The sequence below is a fragment of the Panthera tigris genome, chromosome A2 (assembly GCF_018350195.1).
Source record: "Panthera tigris isolate Pti1 chromosome A2, P.tigris_Pti1_mat1.1, whole genome shotgun sequence".
Lineage (NCBI taxonomy): Eukaryota > Metazoa > Chordata > Mammalia > Carnivora > Felidae > Panthera > Panthera tigris.
This window is the reverse complement of record NC_056661.1, coordinates 122776239-122793268: the sequence shown is the minus strand read 5'-3', so window position 1 is coordinate 122793268 and position 17030 is coordinate 122776239. Positions and strand designations below refer to the sequence as shown.

General features: G+C 38.5%; 2 protein-coding genes across 7 annotated transcripts in view; one reads left to right on the top strand and one right to left on the bottom strand.

Annotated features, from left to right (window-relative positions):
• The window catches only part of BBS9 (Bardet-Biedl syndrome 9), a 439547-nt gene extending 426957 nt beyond the window's left edge, over window positions 1-12590 (bottom strand). For 2 of the 6 annotated variants that reach the window (XM_042969671.1, XM_042969704.1), the window contains exon 1: window positions 11883-12586. The gene's annotated coding sequence lies outside the window, so the exon portion shown is untranslated. Of the gene's footprint in view, window positions 1-11882 lie in introns of all 6 variants that reach the window. The other 4 variants (XM_042969679.1, XM_042969689.1, XM_042969708.1 and 1 more) reach the window with 3 other exon arrangements.
• Window positions 4590-5283, top strand: LOC102956923 (NADH dehydrogenase [ubiquinone] 1 beta subcomplex subunit 10-like). Its single transcript, XM_042977217.1, is given in 2 exon segments — window positions 4590-4861; window positions 4863-5283. Coding segments are annotated over 2 exon segments (693 nt in total).
• Window positions 12591-17030: the final 4440 nt, after the last annotated feature.

Here is a 17030-nt window from a genome sequence, read left to right as displayed (position 1 = left end):
CCCCCTGTTTGTGCTCACACTCTATCTCTCTAAAATAAAAAAATAAAACAAATAAAAAGTCTTAAAAACGTCCAATCCCAAAAGATCATATATTAAATAATTCCATTTCTATAACATTTTCAAAATGACAAAATTAAACTGATGGAAAATACATCAGCAGTTGCCAGGGTTAAGGGAGGGCGTGACTTTAACAGACTAGTAGAAGGGGATTTCTTTGAGATGACGGAAAAGTTCTGTACCCTGATTTTGGTGGTGGTTTCATGGGATAAATTTTAATTTCTTTGAGCCATATTCCAAAAAGAAAAGTGTATGTAATGTAAAACTTAGTGAATCTAAATAAGACTTATAGTTTAGTCATAGCATTGTATAAATGTCAATTTAGTAGTTTGATAATTGTTCTGTTATTATTAGGAAATCACTACTTTTGCAACTTCTATGTGAGTATAATATTATTTCAATGACCAGTTTAAGGAAACAAGAAAGAAAGAAAGAAAGAAAGAAAGAAAGAAAGAAAGAAAGAAAGAAAGAAAGAAGAAAGAAAAGAAAAGAAAAGAAAAGAAAAGAAAAGAAAAGAAAAGAAAAGAAAAGAAAAGGCAAGCTTCACTCAAGGCCTCTATTTACACTAAAAAAGAAATCAGATAAAGGCAAGGTGTTGATGGACATGAAGGGAAAAATACGTAATAGGTAAATAAACTTAAAATGAGTTTTAACATATGTGGGAGAGTTTCTGAAAAACATCTGCATCACTTGTTATTACTAATGGCATTATATAACCGTACAAATTGCCAGATGACTAAACTTCAAATCTGGCAGCAAGCATACAAAAAATGTAATAAACACTTTATTACACTTTTATTAGATTTTTTTATTTGAGAGGGAAGTAACAGTACTTAATAAGTGCCATATATTCTCATTATATATTCAGAAATATATGGAAAGTTGTAATATACCATATCATTAGACTACCAGTATAAAGATACATCATTCTCTTGCAGCCCAGAGAAGAGTGTTACCCAAATTCAGTACCACTCAAAGACTCACTTGGAGGGTTCACAGCATTTATCATATAGTTGTCATCATGGCTGTGATTTATTACAGCGAAAGAATATAAAGTATAATCAGAAAAGGGAAAAGGTGCATGGGAGAAGGGTGTGGGGGAGCTGAGAGGAAATCAGACACAAGCTTTCAAGGTAGAAAACCTGGGCTCTGTGGTCAGAGGCCAGGGGGAAAAAAAGGCAAGATGGCCAGAAAACTGAATAGGGGCATCAAATGAGACCAAAGGAAAACCAGGAGTGAGCCACCTGTAAGGAAATGAAAAAAGGTATATCTAGAAAAAGAGAATGGCCAGCTATATGAAATGCTGCTGATAATATCATAAAGAATAAAGACTTAGAGGCACAATCTCCATTCAGAGACACAGCCAAAAACAGAAATCAATAGGCTAACCAACAAGTGTGAGATCCTTTGCACACATTCAGCATCAGCCAGTTCAAAGGACTCTTACAGAGAGAAAATAGAAAGGGAAGATCTATATGTTCAGCATCCAAAAGGGTCACTTTCACCTCATGCACGCAGAAGAGAAAACCTCATGGGTTTTCTATAGAACAGATTAAATGCCTAAATAATGGTCATAGAGAAGAGTTTTTTCCATCAATGCTATTAAATGATATTTTTAAAAAATCAAAGTGCTAAGATAAGAGACCACAAAAGACATAGCTACTGTTTGAATATAAACACACATGACTGAAATAGCTATTATGTGAAAATGGCCTCAAAATCCTGAGTTAATGAACAAATTTTTTCAGCTTGCTAAAATAAAAATGAAAAACAAAAAAAACCCTCCAATATGAAAAATTAACTCTCCAACATAGAGAGTTGTCTGTAAATGGAAATGTTCTACATCAAACTATTTTTCAAGGACTTCTAGCATAGAATTTAAGATCTATTCTTACTAACAAAACAACACAGGCAACATTTAGTTTCTGTTTCTCCTGCTCTCAGTTTCTCCTTAGTCACCCTTTACTTCACTAGCTGCTGAAAGCCCTCCTTTTCTACACTGTTCAGCTCCTTGCTACCCAAAGTGTAGTCCCTGGACCAGCATCAGTATTACCCAAGAACTTGTGATGCAAAATCTCAGCCTCATGTCAGACAAAATACCCAGATGATTCACATGCACCTTAAAGTATAAAAAGCACCAGGTGACCTGATACCTGATAGCCAAAGTAAATGTTTTCCTATATTAGGGCTCTACTTTACCACTTCCTTTTTTCCTGGGAACTGTGCTACAAGTTACCTTTCCAAAGCTTGGAAAAAAAAGACTTATTTTTCAAGCCAAAGGGCATGAATAGCTAGAAGGTACTTAGTAATCAGCTGGTCCTCTCATTCTGTAGGAGAGGCCCAGAAAGGTTAGTTGTAGGATTCCTCTAAGTCACACAGAAGAAACTTGTTTCTCTGTGCCCTCTCCCTGGTCTCTAGATCCTTGTCTTTTCAGGCTGCCACTGCCTGCAATTTAATATCAGGAAAAAAATTGAAAAGCATGAGTCAGTAGAGGGGTTATTTTGTTTTGCTTTGTTGTAATTCTTAAGAGGGGCGAAGGGTGCTGATTTTAAACACAGGTCCAACAAATGGCTCTTCCTCACAGAACCAGAGCTATTTAATTATTTCGGACCAAATGACTTTCCTACCAGGGCAAACATAAGGTAATACATAGCAGAACTGCATAAATTCCATTACATCAAAATCCTACATACTGGTTCTTCCAGGTCCCAGGCACTATCACGTACCATTGTGGACAATAATGTATTGAACTGTAAGGACTTACATCTCTATAAAGTTAATAAACAATAAGAAAACCAACAATTTGAGCTGATGTCAGTAGCCAGTATGTGCTTCCCAAATGCCTCTCTCTCTCTCTCTCTCTGATTTTAAAGACAGAAACAAAGAAAGGCATGCTGCCCATTCCCAAGAAATTAAGAAACCACAACTGTGCTAAGTTGGCATACCATTAATTTCCTTTTGCAAAAATTAGTGGATTTTAAAACAACTTAAGCTGAAAGACAGTAGATATTTTTTATTTTTTTTTTTAATGTTTATTTGTTTTTGAGAGAGAGAGACAGAGACAGAGTGCGAGCAGGGGAGGGTCAGAGAGAGAGGGAGACACGGAATCCAAAGCAGGCTCCAGGCTCTGAACTGTCAGCACAGAGCCCGGCGTGGGCCCCAAAGTCATGAATTGTGAGATCATGACCCGAACTGAAGTTGAACACTTAACCGACTGAGCCACCCAGGTGCCCCATGAAGAACAGTAGATTTTAAAAAGGAGCTCCTTTCCACTTTGGCTTCAAAGATGAGTTCCACAGCAAGCCTGAATAATTTAAGATTGCTGAATATCCCTGTTTATCTACAAAAGGTTTAATCCTATGGCTCAAATAAAACATACATACAAAAAATTTATCTTTGCACATAGCAGTTGGTTTCCTAATAAGCATGTATATAATAACTTTTTAACTTACTCTTAAACAGTTTTACAAACACTAGATAGAGTACCTTGATACCTAATGGAACTCTGACCAAATCTTTTGATAACATAAGTATGTCTCCCATAACCATTATGCTATGCAATTTAAAGTTTCAGAAGACTTCACTTTTAGAATGACATGTGAGAAGCTCCATGGACCCACTCCCCAGGAAAATTGGTGAAAATTATCTTTTAAAATAACCATTTAAAGTCTCTGGATATTGCCCTAAAGTAAAGAAACATTAAAAACCTCCTAAAACTCAGTAAGAAAATTAAAAGTCTATAGTATTTTAAAAAAACGAGATTCACTCATTCTCCCCTCACTCCTGGCTCACAAGATAGAAACTCCACTCCAGACTGGTACAGCCAAGAATAAGGCACCCTTCTCCCCACAGCTCCTAGTCAGAGAACTATCTTCCCTGGAGGAGCAGGACATCAGCATTATTCATCTTGCTTCCAGCTACCTGTTGTTGACTAAAAACAAAATAGAAAATCTAAATAGACCTACAACAAGTAAAGAGATTGAATTAGTAATCAAAAAACTACCCACAAAGAAAAGACTAGGTCCAGATGGTGAATTCTACCAAACACAAATAACAATTCTTCACAAACTACCCCAAAAAATAAAAGAGGAAGGAATACTTCCCAACTCATTCTTATAAGGCTGGTGTTACATCAATACCAAAAGTAAGCAAACACAAGAAAACTACAGACCAATATCTCTAATGAATATGGATGTAAAAATTCTCAGCAAAACACTAGCAAATGAATCAAGCAATATATAAAAGAACTATGCACCATGACCAGATGAGATTTACTCCAAGAATGCAAGGTGAGTCTAACATCCAAAAATGAATTACAATAGTACACCATATCAATAAAACAAAAATTAAAAACCACATCATCGTCTCAACTCAGAAAAAAGCATCTGACAAAATAAAATCCAACACTCTTCCACTAAAAAAACCACTAGTAATAAAAGGGAACTTCCTCAAACTGCAAAACCTATGGCGTATATCATACTTAAGGATGAACAACTAGATGTTTTCTCCCTAAGACCACACACAAGACTAGGATGTCCATATTCACCACTTTTATTCAACGTTGTACTGGAGGAGCTGCTACACTGTGCCAACCTAGGTGTGGAACCCAGGTAGAGGAGAGGCTCGAGTGTCAGAGATCAGAGGCCCCCACACACCACCGCCATGCCACGCTGGACAGTTGGGACAAGGACGTGTACCCAGAGGCATCATGCCACACACTGTTGCCCTCGCCGCAGCTCTCAATGCCCAACCTCATAACATATTTGACGAAGTCCTTAGACCTCCTCATGGACCGGCCCATGACCTAAGAGACATCAGCATGTAAAGAACAGGTATTACTACTACCACCAGGAGTTCAGCCATGTGCCAGACATCACTGAGTGCCAGGAAAAGAATATCTTGTGCATGTCTGAAGCAGAAATGCAATGGGGAAGAGACACTAAAGTTGACCAAGAAATTGTCAACATTATGCAGGAAAGGCTGAAGGCCTGTCAGCAGAGGGAAGGCAAGAACTACAGGCAGAACTGTGTCAAGGAGCTGGAGTGGTTCACCCAGGTGGCCAAGGCCTACCAGGACCACAAATCACGATTTGGGGCCCATTATTCTACCAGGAAGTACCTGGCAAAACAGAAGCAGCAGATGCTGGCAGAGAGAAAAGCCATTAAAGAGGCCGCTGCTGCCTCTGGCAGCAACTTGAGCCCCTTCACACAACTATTACTAAAATAAAGAATAACAGAGGTGCCTGGGTGGCTCAGCCATTAAGCATCCGACTTTGGCTCAGGTCATGATCCATGATTTCAAGCCCCATGTCAGGATCTGTGCCGACAGCTCAGAACCTAGAGCCTGCATCAGATCTTATGTCACCCTCTCTCTCTCTCCCCCTTCATTGCTCATGCTTGCTCGCTTGCTCGCTCGCTCTCTCTCTCAAAAATAAAATATAAATAAATAAATAAACATTTTTTAAAAAAAGAGTAACAGAAACCTGTTCCAGTGTCCCCTTCAGCCCCCAACCTTGACATACTGATGAGCTTTCATCAATTCATCTTATTGTCCCCATCTCCCTTCAAATCCAGCTACTACTAAACTTGTAAGAGAAATAAACAAAAGGCACTATTAACAAAAACAAAAAACAACAACATTGTACCAGAGGTTTTAGGTCAGGCAATTAGGTAAGAAAAAGAACTAAAAGGCTCCAAGATTGGAAAGGAAGTAGTAAAGCTATCTTTACTCACAGATGACATGATCTGGTAGATAGAAAATCCTAAGAAATTCAGTAAAAAACTATAGAGCTAATAAACAAGTTAAGTAAAGTTGAAAGACACAATAATATTAATATACAAAAATCAATTGCATTTACAATAGCACCCAAAAGAATAAAATACCTAGGAATAAATTTAACAAAGGAAGTGTAAAACATATACCTTGAAAATTATAAAATATAGTTGAAAGAACTAAAGGAGATCTAAATAAACAGGAAAATATCCCATGTTCATGGATCTGAAATCATAACATTATTAAGATGGCAATACTTCCCAAACTGATCTACAGATTCATTGTAATCCTTATCAGATCCCCATAGGACTTCTTCGTACAAATTGACAAGCTTATTCTGAAATTCATATAGAATTGCCAGCAATTCAGAATAGCCAAAACAATCTTCAAAAAGAAGAACAAAGTTGAAGGATTTCCCCATTTCAAAACCTAACTATAAAGCAATAGTAATTAGGACAGTAAGTACTGGCATAAGGATAGACATATAGATAAATGGAAAAGAATGGAGAGTCCGAAAATAAACTTACACATCTATGGTAAATTGATTTTCAACAAGGATGCTAAGACCATTCAATGAGAAATTGCAACAAATGATTATTATTGGATAGCCACATGTGAAAGAATGAAGTTGGACTCTTACCTAAAACCATATAAAAAATTTTATTCAAAATGGATCAAAGACCTTTATGTATGTTAATACACAGCTAAAACTATAAAATTCTTAGAAACTCCTAGAAGACTTCTTAGAAGAAAACTTAAAAGTAAATCTTCATGATATCAGATATTGTGATAGATTCTTAAGTTTGACACCAAAAGCATAAGTAACAAAAGAAAAAATAAAGGGATTTCACCAAGAGTTGAAACTTTTTACTTCAAAGAACACAAATAAGAAAATGAAAAGATGACCCATAGAACAAGAGAAAATACAAATCATATCTCTGATAAAAGATACCTATCTGTAACATACAAAGAACTCTTTATGACTCAATAATAAAAAGACAGAAACCCAATTTAAAAATGGGGAAAGGATATGAATATATATTTCTCCAAGTCAGATATACAAATGGCCAACAGACACAAGAAAAGATGCTCAGTATCATTAGCCACCAGGGAAATGCGTATCAAAACTACAGTGAGATACCACTTTGTTCCCACTATGATGACTAGAATCAAAAAGTCAGACAGAAACAAGTTTGGGCAACGATGTTGAGAAATCAAAGTCCTCATACAATGCTGTTGGGAATATAATGGTACAACCACTTTGGAAAGTGATCTGGCAGCTCCTCAAACACTTAAACATAGAGTAATCATATGATCCAGCAATTCCAGTCCAAGAGAAATGAAAGCATATGTCCACATGAAAATTTATACATGCATGTTTATAGTAGCATCATTCATAATATCCAAAAGGTAGAAATGATCCAAAGGTCTATCCACTAATGAATATATGAACACAAAGTTGGCATGTCCATAAAACAGAATACTCTTCAGCAATAAAAAAGAAGTACTGATATATGCTACAACCTGAGAAATTATGCAAGAGAAAGAAGCCAGTCACTAAAGACCATTTTTTTTTGTGATTCCATTTATGTAAAATATATAGAAAACACCTGAAACTAAGTACTGCATGTTAATACTACTTCAACTAAAAATAAATAAATAAGCAAACAAACAAATAAATAGATAGATAGACAAAATGTACAGAATAGCCAAATCCATACAGGAAGAAAATAAATTCCAGTGGGAAATAAAGGACAAGAGAGTTGCAGCTAGAGTGCCAAGTTTTCTTTTCGAGGTGATGAAAATATTCTAAAATTGGCTACAGCGCAAGTGACAGTTGCACATATCTGTGAATATACAAAGTAAAATATACAAAAATAACGTTGAGTTGTCCAAATTATATTGGTGAATTGTATGTTCTATAAATTATATTTCTTTTTTTTAAGTGTTACAAATTTTACTAAAGTTAACATTTCACAAGGTCATACTCATACAAATCAAACTGCCAAAAGTTCCAGGCATACAAACTATCATCTGTGTTAATGTGCCATCTTTCTTCTCCAAATGTCAAAAATGTACTTATTTTAATGATACAAAAAGTCTTTAGAAAGTCCATTTGTGCTGGGTAAGAAACCTATGTCTTCATTCATTTCATGAAATCCAGGTTAAAAGAACCCTGTCTTGGTTGTATATTATCACAGCACTCTTGTATTAATCCATTTTCCTCAATTCCCCATAGTGGACTGCCATCTTGTTTTCTCAGTGGTAGGGTCCATTTGAGACTCTTCAAGCTAACTGGGTGTAAATGGTTCCACCAACATCTATTACGTTGTATAGGCCCTTTAGAGAATTCAGTCTCAGGATTCACATTTTTGCTATATAAAATAGACTTTTGCAAATATTTCCTTTATCCTCAAGGATAAAACTCCATGGTCTCAGTCTTCAAAATGGCATACCTCAAATAAAAGCTGTATTTGTTCAGAACCATCATCAACCATATTTAATCTGGTAAATTACCCGGGCAGAAAGGGGCTCTCCTCTCACGGCCTCCTTTGGGCTCCTGCCTGCGGTCCACCGCCGCTGCCCCTTTCTCCACCGGGCCCTATAAATTATTTTCCAATAAAGCTATTATTTTTTTTAAAAGAATAAATGGTGATAGACATATGAGGTCATATCATAAAGATAGACATACTATTCTTTATGCTTTTGCTTATGTGTAAAATATCCCGTAATAAAAAATAATAAACTTTCACTTTTTTTAAAGTAGGATATTCCCATATTCTGGCCCCATTTACCACTCCAGCAGAACAAAAGGATAGCAAGTTAAATTCAGAAGGTTAGCAAAATAAACCCTACCCTTTCTCCTAGAAGGACATCCCACCCCACTAAGAGAAAGAAAAATTAACTACAAGGGTGCCTGGGTCTCACTTGGTTAAGCATCCAACTCCTGATTTGGGTTCAGGTCATGATCTCACAGTTCATGGGTTTGAGCTCAAGTTTTGCACTGTCAGTGCAGAGCCTGCCTGGAATTCTCTATCTCTCCATACCCTGCTCACACTCGCACTCTCTCAAAATAAATAAACTTAAAAAAAAATTAACCAGAAATTAAGACATAAATGAAATTCTAGGGGCACCTGCCTGATGCAGCCTACTAAACAAATAAATAAATAAATAAAATTCTGATTCATTTTCCAAATTCAATGAGATACAGGCCTTGACTTTAAGATATTAAGGCAAGTAGTAGGCAGGGAAGGTCAGTTACCGCCAGGTTAGGAAGAAGGAAACTAAGAAACATGGGACATTTTTCAACTGTGAAACCTGGTTTTTCTACTACAAAAACAAAAAGTATGCTGAATGACAAAAAATTAAATATATATAAATTGATTTTCTTATTTGGTTTAGTTAACTGTCTTGAATAAAAATAGGAAACAAGAATTTGCATTTTATCCACTCTTCATTCAATGTTGATTTCCAGCTCCTCAGTGGTTTTGTTTTTAAGTAAATGAAAAACAAAAACCAAAGATAAGATTTTCAATGGCTATTATCTCTTCTCCCAAATAGGTAACATTTACTAATCATTTACTAAGTCTCAGGCAGTGTTCTAAGTGCTTTGCAAGTATTCTCTTTTAATCTTCAAAACAGAAGGTAGGTACTGTTACTCAGGTACGGAGAGATTAAGAAACCTGCCCAAGTGGTCACAACTAGTAAGTAGTAACAAGTAGCATCCAAAACCATTCTGTCTACTCCAGAACCCTAAACAAGTGCAACTATTCCACAAAGACCAAAAAGCTATACTGTTAATATTAACTCTAATCATTGCAAGTTCAAACTGCAGGAAAGTATTTTATACACGTAATTAAATTTTTAAAGGATGACTAGAAAACAATAATTTGAAGGTTTTGAAAGGTCCATACCTATAAAGAGCCACAAAAGATTGATTTCTTATGCCTTATTAGAATAATAAGTAGAAAATAATCTCTCTATCCCCTCAACTCCAGAAATGCTTTTCCATATTTATCACTTGACACTTTTTTTAATTTTTAATACTTGCTTATATATATGTTATGTTCCACACCAAATTTATTCAGATTTAGTTTTTCTTTAAGATATGGATGTTTTCACACCCGATTGGCCTAGTCCTACAATAAGGAAGGATGACTAGAACAATCACTGCAACAATAACCCCAAGAATCCTGTGGAAAGAAGGCAGATCCTGGAATTAGAAGGCACACTGACACTATTGTTGTTCGTATTTGGAGTTTTGCTTTCTCCAGGTCACGCTACTGCTGCCTCAAATTTTGGAAAGTAGGAATCAGGGCATTCAGTGCAAGAAAGATGACAAGTGTATGTAGAATTAGAAGAATGCTGCTTTTGAAGATAATATAAGAGATCAGTGTTGGAATTTTCAATAAAAGGCACAGAAGACAAAACACAGGAAAGGGAGTTAGACAGATTTGGGTTCCCTTTTTCATTTCACACTTTAGCAGAGTGACCTTGGACAAGTCCCTCACCTTCTAGTCTCCCAACTGTTCTGCGGAACGGAAAGATAAAATGACCTAACACATGTAATTGCTTACCCAATGCCCAACCTATAGGATGTACTCAATAAATGTCAGATAAATGTCACTAGTAACCTAGTAGTAGTAATAGAAGTGGTGGTGGTGGTAGTGGAATGTATCCTGAGCAAGACAAAGTTACAAATGCCAGTCTGAACCTCTGGACTGGATATTTAAATGGGATATTCAAAAAACTGACAGTAACCTTTCACTGAAATGTTAGTTGGCAGAGTTGTTTTAAAATGACTCCACGTGTTTCAATAATTTTTGAAAAATATTTGAAAGTCTTTATTCTGAGGGATGAGATTTGATACATACATCAAAAAGTTTAAAAGATTAAAAAATACTATATAGGGGCTCCTGGGTGGCTCAGTCGGTTAAAAGTCCAACTTCGGCTCAGGTCATGATCTCACAGTTTGTGGGTTTGGGCCCCGCATGGGGTCTGTGCTGACAGCTCAGAGCCTGGAGCCTGCTTCAGATTCTGTGTCTCCCTCTCTCTCTGCCCCTCCCCTGCTCACTCTCTGTCTCTCTCTCTCTCTCAAAAATAAACATTAAAAATCAATAAATAATACTATATACTATTGATACTGGATTTTTCCCCCTCAGTGAATATTTCCATCAAGAAATTGTACCACAAACATAAGTGTGTAGTTGCAACTTAAGAGCAATTACACACAGCTACACAAAATGGAAAATTCCTTAAACTCTAATAAATAACTTATAAATTATTTGCAAAATGAAAAGCTTTTTTTAATGCTTTTAAATAAGGGTTAGGTCTATACACACACACACACACACACACACACAAATCTCAGCAATTATTCTATTTACATATTTCTAACAAATTAGAAAATCTATCCCACTCTAAATGCTGGCAGATTTTAGTGAAGCCCCATAGTTTTCCCCTAGCATCTTCAAGTTGTGTGTGTGTGTGTGTGTGATATGCTTTCATGTTCAAAGTTTAAGTGAGATGGAAAAAAGAAAAAAGGAAAAACTATGAATCTCTCCAGGAAATTCAAGTCAGTTTCAGGACTGGATTGGAGAAAGGAGATGCTGATAAAAATCAGCTCAGGTCATCTAAACTGCTGTGGTCTGCAATACACAGAGAAGGAGAAGCAATAATCCTATTGCAAGAAGAATTAAAGGGTATTAGTGCATGTATCCTACTTCAGTCATAGGCTGAGAACTGCTTTGACCATTTGCTCCCAAGACCTGTTGAAGTGCCAGGGGAGGAGGCTGCTTGCGCACCACGTGACATTCCTGACTGGAATCTTTAAAATTTCTTGTCACCCTTTCTCTTAAATGTCCATAAATCTCACACACATTGTGTCGTACTTGCGCTTTGTCTTATTTTTAACGCAAACATCCTTCTTAAGAAACCTCTCATCCAATATCCCCTCAAACCATTACACGGCATCAGGGATCAATCTTGCCCCCAAAACGAAACACAGAAAGGGCATTCACTCTCCCAGTGTTTAATTCCAGACACACTCTTACCTGGTGCCGAATCAGGTGGGTCCTGCTCCACCTTTCCTGCAACTCTCTGCAGATCTCCCTTTAAGAATGCCCGCCAGGGTCGTTTCCCCGCTCCAACCTGTTCCACGTCCCAGGCAGAGAGAGAGAGCCTCACCAGGCAGCACCACCACCTCCACAGAGTTGGAGTGACACCCACGAGGAGTAAACCTGCATCCTTTCTGTGTCAAGCCCAGAGACAAGCGGGGAAAACGGCATCAATCTCTTGGAAGAGTCCAGGCAGGCCAGAACAACGGCAAGTCCCGCTTCTCACAAAGAGGAGGAAATGGTGAGGGAGGCAGTCAGCGGGATGTAGAAGCTAAAGGACAGCAACGGCGGAAGGGACACCTCCCCACTCCTGCCTAACTCCAAGCCATCTTCGCCCTGTTGTCATAGCACTTTACAACGAACGCCGCTGCGCAAGTCGGGTGGTTCAGCTCCGATGCCTTCTGGGGGCTGTAGTCCAGAGTGGCTGAGGTGGAAGGCGAAAGACTTTGCGTGGGTAGTGGTTGGAATCAGATTTCTACCGGACGGGGCTGGAGTGAACCACTCCCTGGTCCTCATTAGCAGAGGGATAATTAATACCACTCCCTTTTGCGTCTTTTGACTGTTCCTCAGACTTAGGCTCTGAGGAAGACCCGCCTTCGACTCTGCTGCGGACGCAGGCCACACCCCCTCCACGCCTTCCCGTCCCGAGTGTCAGCACTCGGGGGTGGGGCTTTCCTAGGGGGCGAAGCTCCGGCAGATGGGGCGGAGTGTCAGGGCTTCTACGCGGGCACGCGCTTCCGAGCCTCTGGGATCCGGTACTTTTCCCGCCCTGAGGCGCAAGAGGCCCAAACCTTGAATTTAGCAGCGGTGGCCAAGGTGGCCGCAGAAGTGAGCGCCATTGTGTGAGCCCTGATGGCTGAGGTGGTGCTGGCCCAGTACATAAATTCGCCCTGAAGAGGAAGACGGGGCTAAAGATCAAAATCGTCAAAGTGGTGGAGCCTTTAAACAATTTTCAGGTGTTTATTTTTTCCTAGTAGAAACAGTGCTACTATGAGGTTATTTGTACCTATTCCCTGATCACACGAGCTATTCTCTGTAGCCTATTCCCTGGAGTGGATTACCGGGAATATAGGTATATATATGTTCAACTTTACAACTGAACATAAGAATTATGCCAATTTCTCAAACTTGTATCTTTGCTATCAAAATCACTATAGGTGTAATACCCTAAAAGTCACCAACCTTGAAACTTATTGTTTTTTCCACTGGATTTTTTCTTAGGCTTTAAATTTCCTGTCTTTCACCATACCTGTTTTTCACATTCTGACTAGAAAATATAATTCTAAGTTATTACAGTTCTTAAAAGAATTTCATGAAAATCATCAAGATCATTAATTTTTAATATTTTGATATTATTAAACCATCACAACATTTGTTATAAAAAAAAGAAACGGGGGGGCACCTGACTGTCTCAGTTGGTAGAGCGTCTGATTCTTGATCATGAGTGAGTTCAAGCCCCATGTTGGGTGTGGAGCTTACTTCAAAGAAATTTTTTTAATAAAAATGGAAATTACTTGGATTGACAATAATAGGAGCTTAGGCAAATTATGATGAAATTCTATTCCACTATTAAAATTCAAATTATTGAACGTTTGGCTTGAGTGTTCATAATGTGAGAAAAAGTGTAAAAGATGTATGCAATTTGATATTATTTTTGAAAAGAAAAACATAAGAAAAATGTTGGAATTTTCACAAAAACCTTTACTGTGGCCACACAATGGGTTTAGGAGTGATTTGATTTTTCCTTTGTATGTTCATTGTTTTCCACTACTCATTCAATGACATGCATTAACTTTATAATTAGAATAAAAGTTTTCTTTTTTTGTTTTAAGTTTATTTATTTGACAGAGGCAGAGAGAGGGAAGGAAAGAGAGAGCATCCCAAGGAAGCTCCAGGCTGCCAGCACAGAGCCTGATGCGGGGCTCAAACCCCAGAAATTGTGAGATCGTGACCTGAACAGAAACCAAGAGTTGAACACGTGATCAACTGAGCCACCCAGGTGCCCCAGAATAAAAGTTTTTTTTAAATAATAGAATAAGGGGCGCCTGGGTGGCTCAGACAGTTAAGTGTCTGACTTCAGCTCAGGTCATGATCTCACAGCTTGTGGGTTCGAGCCCCATGTCAGGCTCTGTGCTGACAGCTCAGAGCCTGGAGCCTGCTTCGGATTCTGTGTCTCCCTCTCTCTCTCTGCCCCTTTCCCCGCTCACACTCTGTCTCTCTCTCCCTCTCTCTCTCTCTCTCTCTCAAAAAAATAAATAAAAACATTAAATAATAGAATAAAATAATGTAAAATAATTAAATGAAAATTATCTTGAATTAGTAATTTATATTTCAACCTGCTAGGATATGTAACTGCCTAATTTTTTAATGTTTATTTATTTTGAGAGAGAGAGAGAGAGAGAGAGAGAGAGCAAGCACGGGTGGGGGACGGGCAGAAAGAAAGGGAGAGAGAATCCCAAGCAGACTCCATGCTATCAGCACAGAACCCAACTCAGGGCTCAATCCTGCAAACCATGGGAGTAGGCTCAAGAGTCAGACACTTAACCGACTGAGCCATCCAGGTGCCCCCATGTAACTGCTTAATTTTTTTTAATACATATTCCCTGTGACAGGAGAAGCTTCTGAAAGCTTGTGATATCCAAATTCAACCTATTTCAGTGACAACATAGGATAGTAGAAAGAATACTATTTGCTGGGAAAGCTAAGGTAATTTATCATTTGTAGCATGAAAAGTTTATTTTCAGCAGCTGGTGCCATAATTCTTCTTAATGAGTGTGATAGTTTACAAAAATAGCTGTAGGGTTTTTTTTGCATTTTTGCTCATTTCTTTACAATATGAATTTGCAGGTCTACCCTTAAATCTGAACGTGACTTGCTTTGGTCAATGAGACATTAGTAAACATGCAAGCAAAGCCACAAAAAGTGCTTCTCCCTCTCATGCTTCTCTTGGAAATACTGCCACCACCTCTTTGTGAATGACCTGTAGAAGCCTGCTGAATGATGAGAAACATGTTGTCAGTCATCTCCACTGCCCCACTAGACACATAAGTAAGTGATGTCACCTTAGACCAACCAAGCCCCGCAGAGCTGGGATCCATCAAGCCAACCCAAAGCAGAACTGCCCACCCAACAGACATTATTTTTTAAATTTTTTTACTGTTTATTTATTTTTGAGAGAGAGAGACAACATGAGTGGAGGAGGGGCAGAGAGACAAGGAGACATAGAACATAAAGCAGGCTCCAGGCTCTGAGCTGTCAGCACAGAGCCCGACCCAGGGCTTGAACTCACAAGCTGTGAGATCATGACCTGAGCCGAAGTCGGACGCTTAACCAGCTGAGCCACCCAGGTGCCCCCAGATATTATTTTTTAAACCTCGTACATGTTAGAGACATGAAGAACTATACCCATCACCAAGACCAATTATTTTTTTTTAATTTTTTTTTAACATTTATTTTATTTTTGAGACAGAGAGAGACAGAGCATGAATGGGGGAGGGTCAGAGAGAGGGAGACACAGAATCTGAAACAGGCTCCAGGCTCCGAGCTGTCAGCACAGAGCCCGATGCGGGGCTCGAACTCACGGACCGCCAGATCGTGACCTGAACCGAAGTCAGACGCTTAACCAACTGAGCCACCCAGGCGCCCCCCAAGACCAATTATTTGTTGAGCTAATTGCTCAACTTTTTGCTTTCACTCATAGAGCAAAATTAATTTTGAAAGATAATACCTAACTTATTTATGTATGATGCACTCTGATATTTCTTTCTATTCTTTTCTGTTTTATTTCATAGTTTACAATATCGCTGGCAACTCCCTAAATTGATTTCACAATCCTCTAATGACTCTTGACCCAAAGTTTGAACAACATGAATATAGGATTTAGCAGTCCAAATAAATGTTTCTGGAATGAATGAATGTCATAAAGGCAGATTTGGCACATCAACACCTACAGAATATGTGTAGCATCACGCAGTGTGGTACCAGATGGTAGCTAGAGAAATGTCTAAAATTCAAATATGATAATCACTTCTTCGAATTTTATTTTCTTCATTACCTTCCTACCATACTTACTTTGAGATCCAGGTCCTTCCCAAGGTCTAAAAGACCTGGACAATCTCATCCTGTCTACCTCTCCAGTCTCATTTCATGGCTCTTCTTGCTCCCCAGCCTCCAGCCCCACACTGGCCTTCTCTCTCAGTTTCTTCTGTACATGAAGCCTCTTTTCCACAGGCTGTTCTTCTGCCTCTTGGGATGCTTTCCTTTCTTTGCTCCACCACTTCCTACAAATCCTTTAAGCCTCTGTTGATATGCCCCTTTCCCTGGGAAGACTTCCTATACCACCATCAGAATAGATACCCCCATATATCTCCATAGAACAGATCATAATTGAAATTTTAATATGTGGGTAATTGTCAATTCAACATTTTTCTTATATAAGCTTCACAAAGGCAAAGATTGCTTTCTCCCCTACACTCAGAACATTATTTACATAGCAGGTCTAATTTACTGTTTGATAAATGAATAAATGAACATTTTTTGAAATTCTTATTAGCTCTTTCCTCCACCTTTGTAACTTCACAGCTTCTGGCACTCTCCAGAGTTCAGACAACTCCATGGTGCATACCAGAGATGAATCTGAGTGGCTCACACCAACCAAATGACTGGAATTATTCCTTCCCTCCTGAGGTGACTTTGCTGCTGGCCAAACTTGGGTGCCTGATGCCTATGACCTATGGGTGGGTTCTTGCTCAGGAGGTTCCATGGGCCCTGATACTGTCAGGATCCTAGAAAGCTCACCACAAACATTGACTAGATGTGCTCAAACATGTGGAATCACACTAGTAGCAGGGGCTTTACACACAAGCTGGGACCAGGGACTCCACTTTTCAAATGACTGAGTTACTGAGTACCCTCACCTTTCATGTGGGAGAACTATAAGAAGTTGCTGTAAACTGTAAGAAGGAAACTTTACGTTTCTAAATAATGAATTATACTACCATTGTATTTCTTTATTATCAGGACATGCACGTTGGTTTTTTTTAATAGGCATCACACCCAGCAAAGAGTGCAAGGGGGGGGGGAGCG